The sequence below is a fragment of the Bos indicus genome, chromosome 9, assembly GCF_029378745.1.
Source record: "Bos indicus isolate NIAB-ARS_2022 breed Sahiwal x Tharparkar chromosome 9, NIAB-ARS_B.indTharparkar_mat_pri_1.0, whole genome shotgun sequence".
In the NCBI taxonomy this organism is placed as follows: Eukaryota; Metazoa; Chordata; class Mammalia; order Artiodactyla; family Bovidae; genus Bos; species Bos indicus.
Genome location: NC_091768.1, coordinates 91,589,838 through 91,602,877, shown reverse-complemented (window position 1 = coordinate 91,602,877; position 13,040 = coordinate 91,589,838). Strand labels below are relative to the sequence as shown.

The window sequence follows — 13,040 nt, the reverse complement described above, 5'->3', positions numbered from 1 at the left end:
GGGCTTATCCACATATTGAAGTGGAGAAGTGCCCGAGTGGGCAGAAGTGGAGTTGCCGTTCCAAATGGTGAAGTTACCCAAGCAAAGCTCTGTGAAGAGGAATACCATGCAGAGGGAGAGGCTGATTACTCTGATAGTGAATAGCAGGAACAGAGAGCCTGGGCAGAAACGAAGGTGTTAGTGTTGGGTGAGATACTCATCCCCAGAGGCTTGTAGATTGCTGAGCAGGGCAAGTTCACTGTCAAAATGACTCCTGAGGAGGTTCTGTGTTATTACAGCATTGGTACCAGGGTGAGCAACCACTCTTTGCTCTCTCTACCTTTTGCTCTTTCCCCGTCTTATAAAAGTTTAATAAACATTTTTTAAAAATAATACAAAGTGCCTCAAACTGCAGAGATATTTCTTCCAGGCTCTGCGTTCACCTCTGAGTTTGCCCACTGGGCATTTAAGGATGGAGTGTATTAATATTTATGCCTCCCTTAAAATGCAGGAATGCCTGTTTCTAATTTATTTCTTATATTGTGTTCCTGAGCAGTCTCTGCTCTTACATCCTGGTTTGGTTGTTCGTGGCTTGAATAAGTCACCGTGCAGTGACTGCTGAGACCAAATTAAGTGAATATATTGTGTCACTACACAGAGAGATGGTCGGGAGAGGACCGGCCTTGTTTGAACTGCCTCATTCATGCAGCAGATCTGAGAACATTCCTTCTGAGTCCTCAGACATAGAGCAAAATTCTGTGTGCCTGGTACACAAATTATAATATCAAAGAGATCTCGTTTCTGATCTCCTTCACTAGTATTTGGTTAGTTCCCCTTCACTGCTCTTTGGATCTCGTTTTACAGTGTTTCAGAAGGCTGAAGAATGAGGGGTGTTCAGAAATGACTGCCTTTAATGTTTTGTCAAGTCTAAGTCTCACTTGTGGCTCTGTTTCTAAACGTTGGAGTAATGAGTTAATATGTTTGTGACTCACTCTAGGGTATGTACATCAAATCGACCTATGATGGATTGCACGTGATTACTGGAACCACAGAAAATGTAAGTGCATATCCATTTAATGCAAAAGCTATTGTACCTTCAAGCAGATTTGACAGCGTCCCTATTCCTTTCATTTAACTATGTGTATGTTGTTCTATTATCTGTAAGGGAGTGTGGGCGCCTGTTTTGTTTATTTCTGTTGCTAGTGTGCTGCTCATCACCAGCTGTCATCAATGTATTATTTAAATTGTCCTTTATTGCTCTCATTCACACATTTTGCCCAGCTTTTGCCATCCTGTGTTATTTTTTTTGCGCTCTTGGAAGTGTTAACCCATAAATACAAAAGCAGTGATCTCTTTGTTGTTGAGAATCACTCTTATAAGAGCTGGAATTGGTGACCATATGTGTTAAATATAGTGTTTTTTTTTTAAAGTGGAATTTATATGTGTCACCAAAGCAACTATTTTCGGGTTTTTGCATGACGAAGTTTCTTTTTATAGAGCTGTATTTCATAATACTTGCATGATACTGAAATTTAGTTTTTCCCCCCTTAATCATTTGAATAGAAAAAGCAGGGCCATTTCTGTTGTGAGGAACTTGTACTCTGTTATCATCCTTTAGAAAATTCTGCTACATAAAAGGTTTTCCCTTAGTTCCTCAAACATTTTGAATTTGTGAAAAGTAGAGCTAATTGAATGCTTTCTTTATGCCACCTACAATACAGCTAGCTTTTGAATGACATTGATACAGAGCTTGAAATGTCAGAAAAACTTCTCTGCATCTGTGTAAAAATAGCATGTGTCTATGGAATTAATTGCTATTTAATCAAATAAGACAAGAGGATGTAATTCAAGACACAAGAAACTTGGTGACTACTTTTGTTCATCGTTGTTGTTTTAGTCGCTGAGTCATGTCGGACTCTTGTCGACCCCATGGACTATAGCCCTCTAGGCTCCTCTGTCCATGGAATTCTCCAGGCAAGAATGTTGGAGTGGGTTGCAGATTCCTTCGCCAGGGGATCTTCCTGACCTAGGGATTGAACCTGGGTCTCCTCACTGGTGGGCAGATTCTTTACCACTGAGCCACCAGGGAAATACTTTTCTGATCTGATGGAAATATGTGTCGAAGTTTGAGCTTCAGCTGCTAGGTCTGTTGATAAAATAAAATGGCATGATCTTTGATGAGAGTTTGTGACACATTTGATTTTTATAATAAGAAAGAAAGTGGCACTGTAAGGCATTCAATGAATTACAAATAAGTTGTGTGGTTCTGGCAGACAAGTCAGTGGAAGCTGGTAGTGTCTTTAAGCATTGTTTGTTGAGTTACAGTGAGAGCACTCAGACCACTGGGAATTTTTATACCATGGCACCCGAGAGGCAAAAATGGCCTAGGATCCTCTCCTTTTAGGCTGGGGCCGGTGCAAAAAAAAATCACAACAAATGTTCCTCCCTCATCCTTGTCAGAGACTTTGTGTATTTAGCAGCACCATGACATGAATATGCTCATGTACCACTCAGTACATTGTTCTGAAGCTGGATAGATTCAGAGGGATGGTGAATGTCACTTCAGTTTTTACATTTTATTTATTTTGTTTTTGGCTGCACTGGGTCTTCGTTGCTTTGCACGGGCTTTCTCTAGCTGTGGTGAGCGGGGCTACTCTTCGCTGGCTGCTCCAGCTTCTCATTTTGGTGGCTTCCCTTGTTGCAGAGCGGGGCTCTAGGCATGCCGGCTTCGGTAGTTGCAGCACTAGGGCTTAGTTGTGGAATCTTCCCAGACCAGGAATTGAACCCATGTCCCTTGTATTGGCAGGCAGATTTTTATTCACTGCACCACCAGGAAAGTCCTATTTTAGCTTTTAAACAGTTGAAGTTTTGCATCTAGTAATTTGGTGATTGCATTAACAACCCAGACCTGTGCAGTTCCAGACTCAGTCAGGTCTTTGAACCAATTTCAATCTTGGATAAACATATAGAACACTATAATGTTACTTCCTTTCACTGTCTACCTCATCCCTAGCCTGCTTTCCCCCCACGCACTGTAAGCTAAAGAAAACCAGCTTTGAATCAAATCAAATGTCTACTGATACATTCCGTAGAATTCCTACCAGACTCTTAGGACTGGGTGAGAGATTCAGGATTTACCTGGATGTGGCTGCTCCTAGTGCCTCCACGTAGGATGGTACCTAAGTCATCCTAGAGAGAAATGGTTTCCTTCTTGTTCAAAATCAGAGAAGGGGAAACTGGTCTTATTCCGTCTGGTAATCTGCTGGAAAATGTCCCTCATTCTTGCAGTCACCTTATGTTCATTGTCTGGAATATGCTACATACTCTGTAATTCTTGTCGATGACAGTGGGGAGTTAGGTAAGAGCCCACTTCTCAAGGACTTGATCTGAATATTTTATACTTAGTGCTGGATATTTTACACTTAAATGTTAAATGCCAGTAGAAAATGCCAGTTCCAGGACAGCTTTCTGTCTATCACTGAAGGTTGCTATGATTTTAGAGTCAGAATGTTTTTATAAAAGCCTGGTGTTGGAGGGTTAGAGTGGACAGAATTCACCAACTTCTTTCTCATGTGAATTGTCTCCACACTCCTCTATCTTGGACTCCAGTTGACGCAATGCCAGCAATGCCAGCAGGTCATCTCAGGCCTTTAGTCCTTTTTTTTTTTTTGAGGTTACCTGAGAAGTCAGGATCATTCCAAGATCAGACAAACAGGATCTGGTGATTGTCTATCTTCTTTTTTTGATGTTGCTCAGGACCTTGACAGAAGTCTGATGGGATCTTAGCCCTACTCCTCTTCCCTACCCCTGACATGAGTTGGGAAATAGATGAGCCTCTGAAGAATGGATGCATTCTTCTCCAGGGCATCACTCTTCTGCAGTAGGCTAGATCAAGCATCATTTTTCAGTAGTCCAGCACACGGTGAAGATCATCAAGAGCAACTACCCTAGGAAGAATTTTGGTATCAGGCTCTCTCTTTACCAGTGTTCTGCCAAGCACAACGCTTAATCACTTGGTAGGACATTGGAGAAATGAATATGTGAAGATCCTTAGGAATGGAAGTCAGTTCAGGACACTGGGACTTTTTTTTTTTTTTTTTTAAGATTGCTTATCTGTAAACAGGGACTTTCTGGCTTCAAGGCTATCTTTTAGAAAGTGACGCTTACCTTAGATGAATCCCCAGCCCAGGAAGATTAACTGGGACTGGACTGATTATGATCAGACTTGCTAAAGTTGACCTGTAACCATGGGTTCGGCATCTGACACCAGGGGCAAGAAAGGAGCATTGACACATTTGTTTGTTTAAGAAGTGCCTCAGGAGCAGGGGATTGGAGACAGACCATCTCCCCGTGGTACCCACGATGCTGGTCTCACGGGTGAGGCACAGCCGGTAGTCACGGTGGCAAGTTAAATGTTTTCAAAAGTAGCTGGCCTAGTTACCTGTGCCTTGTGTTGGCCCAGAATCCAAGAGATTGTTTCTACAGTTTAATGCTGCTGCTGCTGCTAAGTCGTTTCAGTCATGTCCGACTCCTTGCGACCCCAGGGACTGCAGCCTACCAGGCTCCTCCGTCCATGGGATTTTCCAGGCAAGAGTACTGGAGTGGGGTGCCATTGCCTTCTCCGATAGTTTAGTGCTACTCGCTCATTTCTTTTCTTTTCCCTGCTCATTTCTTGTTGAGCCTATCACAACAGCTGAGTGAGAAAGTTCAGCAAGGGTGTCTTGAGTTTAGTTGCTACCCCCATCACTGTGTTCAAAGGTGCTATTTATAAAGGATGGTTGTAAATTGCTTGAAGATTCAGTTATATAAGTCACAAAATAAAACATTCTGGCTTCAATAACAGTTGATTAGAATTTGAAATCAAAGTTTCATCCTTTCCTTCTCTTTTGATCATATGAAGTATCTTTTTTTTTGCATAATTCTGTTTTATTTTATTCCATGAATTTATTGTTTTTGCAATTAAATAATGATAATAAACCTATACTTCTAGGTAGGATTAGACATTACACTTATCCTAAAATACTTTTCAAATTCTTTGTCAAAATGTTTAGTCTGTAAAAGGTATTAATGAGAGAAAAAAAGTTGAGAAGAAATTATGGCACAGATTCCCTTTAAGATGAAATAATACTTCGACATATAGTTACAATTTATCAGGGGAAAATTTTTAAGGTATTACTTTCATGTTAAAAACCACCTAATAAGCATAAAGTTATATTCTGCATCTTTCACTTACTGTGTGTCCATAACTGAGTTATTTACCACTGAATGTCAATTTCCTCAAAACTCCATAAAATAAGCCTAATGATATCTGTAAAGTTTGTTGGCAGAATTTTTTAAACATATTTTAAAATCGTATGAAATTTCTTACACATTGAGTTACAATTTGATTAAATGAACAAGAAACCATGAGAAAATATTTGACAAATAGATTACATATATTTATCTGCCTATACACACATATGTGGGGAGATATATATATATATATATATATATATATATATATATACACATACACAGATATTTGCAAATTTGTAGCAAATTGTTATTTGAAGCACACGAAGTCTGGACTTTGTTTTGATACTGTGAAAATGCATCCATTTAGAATTCAACCTGAAGACAAAAAAAATTTAAATTTTTTCTAAATATCTTCTGTTTTCACTATCTTTCTATTTTAGCAATGTGATGATAACATGTAAAACAAGTTTGAGTAAAATAAAGAGTTAGTTTTAATAATCACATAAAAAGCAATTATGTGACAGAGTTACAGTGACCATCTTTACATGTTAAGCAGTTGGTCAGCTTTTACAAGATTAATTTTGACAGGAATATAGGGAAGGTACTTTTTAGATGAACCAGTGGCTTTGATCAGCCTGTTAGGTGGACAGTGCGTCCCACTCTTCATGGTAGGTTAGATGAACCTTGGCTGTTCCTACTGACAGATTATCTGTTGTAACAAACCACTGGAGATAACACGTGTATTCACATGCCAAGTTCTACAGGCTGTGTAGTTTTAGGAATCTCCAGCACACTGTATAACTGTTCTTGAGAAAATTGTTTTCCCATTGCTTGTTTTGTGTAGAAGAAAGAAGGGAGACGAAATAGAAGCAGAAAGAAAAAGGAGGCTTAAAAAATAAGACAGGTCTCTCTCTGTTTGTCTCTAACAGTCTCCTGCAGACAGATCTCAGAAGATTCATGCTGGTGATGAAGTCATTCAGGTTAATCAGCAAACTGTGGTGAGTTTGTTCGTTGAAGCTTCAGACTTCATCTTCCCCTTCTAAAACTTCTAAACCATTTTGCTTGCATTTAAAAAATTTGCAGTTTATATCCAGCTTTCCATAATTTTAAGCAGTGCTAGAATGAACAGATTTGTATCTGCCTATTTGCTCATAGCTGATTTCCTTGAGATGAATTCAAGGAAATTTGAATTCCTTGAACTCAAATAGGCTTGAGTTTTCATTATTCATGAGTAAGTCCCCTCTCCTCACTATCTTTCTTTGAAGGTGGGATGGCAGCTAAAAAATCTGGTGAGAAAGTTGAGAGAGAATCCTACTGGAGTTGTGTTACTGCTTAAGAAGCGCCCCACGAGTTCCTTCAACTTCACTCCTGCCCCCCTGAAAAACCTACGGTGGAAGCCGCCTCTGGTGCAGGTACTGTTATTGGTTGAAAGCCTTTCTTTGACATTGGTGCAGGAACAATGTATAATACCTGAGTTGTCTAAAAAAAAAAAAAAGGTTACAGTTTGATTGGTTTCGGGAGTGTATGGATTATCTGTGAACGGATAATTATTCTATAATCCCGTATGTACAGGTGCTCAGTTGCTCAGTCGAGTCCAACTCTGCAACTCCATAGACTGTAACCTGCCAGTCTTCTCTGTCAATTGGATTTCCCAGGCAGGAATACTGGAGCAGGTTGCCATTTTCTCCTCCAGGGGATCTTCCCGACCCAGGGACCGAACCCCCATCTCCTGCATTGGCAGGTAGATTCTTTACCACTGTGCCACCTGGGAAGCCCATCCAATAATCCTGCGTACATGAGAGCAGACTTGCTGGATTTGCGCTGACTAATATGGCAGCCACTAGCCACCTGTGACTGTTTCAATAATTAAAAGGAAAGCTTCAGTTCCTCTGTCTCACCAGCCACATTTCAGGTGCTGGGTAGCTGCTTGCGGCAACTGTCTGTCATCGCTGCAGACGGTGGCAGACTTCTGGCCCTTCTGGCCCTTCTCCTCTACCGTTTCAAACACACACTCCCATAAAGGAATCCAGTTTGAACACTGCTCTGAGACCGCCTGGGGTAGAGTCCTCAACATCGGTTTATCCAGGCAGGGGTAGGGACTGTGAGACCCACCCACCAGGCAGGGAGCTCCGTCACTCCTTTGTTAGATTTAGTAGTCTTGGATGAGAATAAAAAGCCTATTGGCTTTTAGTTTTATTATTTGAATTCTCTACAGACAATGCACTCCTTACTGCTTACACTTGGGTGGACATGCACCCCACCAACCCTCTCCTTATATCATCAGTTCTTTGTGTTTAATTTCTAAACCATGAAAGAAAAGCAGCACACTTTAAAGCTCTTTTATAAGATTGAGATTGCCACTTATGTGTAACTCTCTGTGATTTTACTGTCCATCTTCAAATGGAAGGAACGGCAGTACCTCACACTATCAATGGCTGTTTCGTGATGCACAGAGCGCTGGAAATCTGTCTGCGTGTGTACCTTAGCGGGGCAGGGGACCCATAAAAATAAAGAACAGGATGTGGACAGTGGAGCCAGGAGGGGCACATAATTAAAGCCACTTCTTAAATAAAAAGGGAACGTATCAATCACACTCCAGCAGCTTCTGTTTGCTTCGGTTCAGTTCAGTTGCTCAGTCGTGTCCGACTCTTTGCGACTGCATGGACTGCAGCTCGCCAGCCTTCCCTGTTGTTCTGCTTGCATCACTCAGCACACAGGGCACTGTCTTTCAATACTTCTGGATTTCTCAGAATGTGTTACTTAACACAGAAGAGGTCTTACTTTACCATCGGTAGTTGATGGAGGGCTTCCCGCCAGCCAGCTCTGCCAGCTCCTTGGTGTAGGGGGGTGAATGTTGGGTTCTGAGGAAGGGGTGATGGGCATGAATAGGTGAGCGAAAGCGCCTCTTCCGAGAAGGTGGGAGCCTGGAAAACTCGATGGGATTTTGTAGGCAGATGGGAGGCTCTTGGTGGAGTAGATGAATGCTGTTCACACAGCCACCAAGGGAGGATACACTGCCGTCAGGGCGGGTGGTGCCCAGATAGGATTTCCTGGAGGCAGAGAGTGTGGCAGACGTTCTTGTGAAATGATTTAGGGCAGGTACTTCCCGTAAAACTTGGCAAGGAGGGAGGGAGGCAGACGAAGGAGGGGAAGCCCGAAAGGTGCTGTCTCAGGTAGAGTCTAGTCTTGGGCTGTTACCCAGGTGTAACCACACAACACAGGCTCTGGCAGCTATACGCAGGGGTGTCTGCTGTCGGCTGAGAGCAATTCTACGGAGCAGGGGGTGACTGTGAGCTTTTAGCAATAGATACTCGCAGCAGCTGGGTTCACTGACTAACCAGAGGGGCTCTGGGTGAACATCACAGCTCTCCGGCACGAATAAGTAGACCAGACTCTCAGGCAGGGGGTGGGAGAGAAAGCTGGACCAGTGGGCTGGGCTGGACAGGTGGGTATAGAGTTCTAGGCTAGGGAGCATGGACCTCATCCCGCAGGTAATGTCAACAGGTTGACAGTTGGTTTTTACACTAATGTCTGGGTTGGTTTGCTAGGGCCGCCATAACCAAGTACCAGTGACCAGGTCACTGAAATGAAGTGTATTCCTTCAGAAGTCTGGGGGCTGGCGATCTGAGAGCAAGGTTGGCTTCTTGTGACGTCTCTTTCCTTGGCTTGCAGATGGCCATCTTCTCCTTGTGTCTTCATGTGGTCTTTGCTCTGTATGTTGTTATTCAGTCGCTAAGTCGTGCCTGACTCTTTGCAACCCCATGGACTGCAGCACTCCAGGCTTCCCTGTCCTTTACTATCTCCCAGAGTTGGCTCAAACTCATGTTCATTGAGTCGATGATGCCATCCAACCAGCTCATCCTCTGTTGCCCCCTTCTCCTCCTGCCCTCAGTCTTTCCCAGTGTCAGGATCATTTCCAATGAGTTGGCTGTTCACATTAAGTGGCCAGAGTATTGGAGCTTGCTCTGTATGTCTGTGTCCTAATCACTTCTTCTTACAGGGATACCAGTCAGACTGGATTAGGGCCCACTCATGTGACCTTATTTTAAATTAAGCGTATCTTTAAAGACTGCAAGTACAGTCACATTCTGAGCTACTGGGGGCTCCGGGGACACAGTTTAGCCCATGACACTATCTAAACTTGAAACAGCAGGTGGGAGGTGCTACATGTCTTTTGTTGTTTTTGATTTTTAGTTGCTAAGTCATGTCTGACTCTTGTGACCCCCATGGACTATCGCTCACCAGGCTCCTCTGTCCATGGATTTCACAAGCAAGAATACTGGAGGGTGATGCAATTTCCTTCTCCAGGTTTCTTCCTGACCCAGGAGTCGAACTTTCATCTCCTGCACTGGCAGGAGGCTCTTTACCACTGAGCCACCTGGCTTCTGGGTGAGGCTGGGACAGGGGCGATTCTGTGAAAGACTAACTCAAGAGATCCTTTGGAAGAAGTATCAAGAGGACTCACAAAACAGAGGAAGGGGGTCCAGAACTGAACTCCTTGCATTCAAATCCAATCTCTGACTCATCTTAGCTGTGAGACCTCAGACAAGTAGTTAGTATTTTCTAAATCTCAATTCTAATTATTCATAGTAACCTTTAGAAAAGTCTTTGGGTTAGAGGTAGGCAGGCAGGGAAAGTGAGAAGCAGATGTGAAATGTGGCAGTGACCTTGCGTGGTGATACCAGTGACAGAAATCACACAATCAGAAGAGAACCATCTAGGAAGCAGAGAACGCAGGTCTTCTGATCATCACTGAGTTTGAAATGACAGAGGAAAAATCAGGTGGATGTGTTCAGAAGGAAAGCGAACATTATTTCTAAGTATAGGCTAGAGTCAGTTCCTTGACCTCTGGAAATTCACTTAAAAAGGGACATGCTTCCTTTTTCCTTTGTCTACCTTCCTGCCAGGTTCCACTCACTGTGCAGTTTGGGGGAAGAGATGAAGGTGAGGAATGAAACATGTAGCTTCACTTCCAACCCAGCTAGAGCACAGCCATCAAAATGCAGATGCTGGGGACTTCTCTGGAGGTCCAGGGGTTGAGAATCTGCCTTCCAACGCAGGGGACCCAGGTTTGATCCCTGGTTGGGGAACTAAGATCCCACATGCCACAGGAAAACCAAGCCCTCAACTCAAGAGCCTGCTGCTGCTGCTGCTAAGTTGCTTCAGTTGTGTCCAACTCTGTGCGACCCCATAGACGGCAGCCCACCAGGCTTCTCGGTCCCTGGGATTCTCCAGCCAAGAATACTGGAGTGGGTTGCCATTTCCTTCTCCAGTGTATGCATGCATGCTAAGTCGCTTCAGTCGTGTCCGACTCTGTGTGACCCCATAGATGGCAGCCCACCAGGCTCCTCTGTCCCTGGGATTCTCCAGGCAAGAATGCTGGACTGGGTCGCCATTTCCTTCTCCAATGCATGCATGCTAAGTTGCTTCAGTCGTGACTGACTCTGTGCAACCTTATGGACAGCAGCCCACCAGGCTCCTCTGCCTACAGGATTCTCCAGGCAAAAATACAGGAGTGGGTTGCCATTGCCTTCTTCAGTTTAATCGCTAAGTCACGTCTAACTCTTTGGAACCCCATGGACCATAGCCCGCGGGGCCCCTCTGCCCATGGGATTTCCCAGGCAAGAATACCAACTCAAGAGCCTATGTGTCACAAACTACAGAACCCAAACACTCTGGAGCCTGTGTGTCCATGAGCACAACTAGAGAGAAGCCCGCACACTGCAGCAAAGACCCCTTGTGCCTCCGCTAAGACTTGATGCAGCCAAAAACAAAATTCAGAGGCCATTTTATAGCTTAGTATCCTGGCACTGAGTCCACGATTTTCTCAGAACAAGAACTCTGGTAGACCAGTACTCTGTACACTTTCTCAGCCCCCATCCTGGGTTTTGCCCTCTGTGTTGTTCTTCAGGGGTCTGTATGCCTGGGTGCCCACCTCTGCTGGGAGGGAGCATCTCTAGTTCTTGTCCGTATCGTTAATGTTATTACTAGAAAGGTATTCAGTGCTCTGTTTTTAGGCCACCACCCTGGTAAACGAAGGTTATTGATTTAGAAGTAACGATCAGTGTTGGAGTTTAGGGAAATACCCGCTCTATGGAAATGCCCATTTCCTTCTACTTCTGTTTGTGGAGAGCCTGGGTCCTGGGCCCCGTGTCTTCAGATGTTGTCTAAGATGGTCAGGCTGAGGTGTGGATCCATTCCTTGGTGCAGAGAGCTCACAGGCTCTCTGTATATGCTTGGGGAGTCTGTTTCCCTGAGCCTCAACGTCCTCCCCCAAATGGTGCCGTCGCTCTGTGAGCACTGCTACTCCCATCCTGCCAAGCCTCAGACTCCATTTCACACTCTCACTTCTGGGAGGGTCTCCAGCAATCATCACCTGGGCCAGACAGGGCTTCGGTGTCTCTCTCTGTCTCCCCAGGGCCTAGCGCAGTTCTCACATGGTGCTTCCCCCTGGCCTTCCCCACATATCTTCGTGCCTTGACTCAGATTTCCTTGCTGTTGTTCCTTTTGTTATTGTTTAGTTGCCAAGTCATGTCCGACTCTTTGCAACTTCATGGACTGTAGCCCGCCAGGCTCCTCTGTCCATGGATTTCCCAGGCAAAAATTTTGGAGTGGGTTGCCATGGCCTTCTCACTGTTCTTTTACCAACCAGAAAGGGCTGATCGTCACTGTTAGACTATAGGAGAGATACGATTGAAGGTCTCACAAGATTTAAAAAAAAAATAGGTCCCCTGAGACCAATAACACGATTAAAATGAAGCCATGTGAATTTTAAATTTAAAAAATTAGCTCGTGAATACTCAAACAGCATAAGGTTGTGTACTTACTGTGTGATGAGCCTGTGCTAAAGCCCGTTACATGTGTTACCTAATTCTCACAGCTGCCCTTTGTTGCTACCGTGTGTGCGTGTGTGTGCGTGTGTGTGTGCGTGTGCATGTGTGTGCGTGCACACTCAGTCACTGAGTCGTGTCCGACTCTTTGTGGCCCTGTGGACTGTAGCCTGCCAGTCTCCTCTGTCCATGGGAGTTTTATGCTTGTTCCTGTTTATGCCCATTCTGTAGATAAGGCACAGAGAAGTTGCGTGATTTGCCTGGAGACACACAGCGAATCAGAGGTATAACCAGGATTGCACCCAGAGAGTCCGAGTTCCGAGGCCACACTCCTAGTCAGTGGCAGTGCTGTCAGTGATCAGTGTGAACTAACTCATTCTGTCCTCACCGCAGCCCTCCGTGAGAGGTGCTGTCAGTATGATTGCTTTTCAGAGGAGGAAGCCGAGGATTGGGAGTTTAGGTGCTTTGCTCAGAGCCAGAATTCTAACCTCCTGGTTACCTGACTCCCAGGCCTCGGATTCTCACAATGCATCTAGCCTTTCAAAACTCTTGGTAAATGGTTTATACATACCATGGGACATTAGTCATAGGCAACAATAAACTAATGCCATTGCAGCAACATGGACGGACCTCGAGAGTGTCGTACTAAGTGAAGTAAGTCAGACACATATCATATGATTTCACTTAATCTGGAGTCTAAAAATGATACAAATGCACTTATTTACAGAACGTAAACTCACAGGCAGAAAATGAATTTATGGTCACCAAAGGGGGAAGGGCAGGAGGGATAAATTAGTAACTTGGGATTAAACACATACACACTAATATACATAAAATAACCAACAGGACCTACTGTGTAGCACAGGGAGCGATATTCAATATCTTGTAATAGCCTATAATGGAAAAGCATCTGAAAAGAAATATATTCAGTTACACATACATACATGCGTATAACTGAATCCCTTTGCTGTACACCTGAAACTAAGACAACATTGT

The 13,040-nt window shown here is 44.0% G+C and overlaps 1 protein-coding gene across 4 annotated transcripts in view; it reads left to right on the top strand.

The window, feature by feature from the left end:
- Positions 1-13,040, top strand: part of CNKSR3 (CNKSR family member 3) — a 110,768-nt gene that overhangs the window by 89,145 nt on the left and 8,583 nt on the right. For all 4 annotated transcript variants that reach the window (XM_070796416.1, XM_019967617.2, XM_070796413.1 and 1 more), the window contains exons 7-9: positions 977-1,036; positions 6,144-6,212; positions 6,480-6,626. In XM_070796416.1, coding sequence (XP_070652517.1) covers positions 977-1,036; positions 6,144-6,212; positions 6,480-6,626 — 276 coding nt within the window. The remainder of the gene's footprint in view (positions 1-976; positions 1,037-6,143; positions 6,213-6,479; positions 6,627-13,040) is intronic.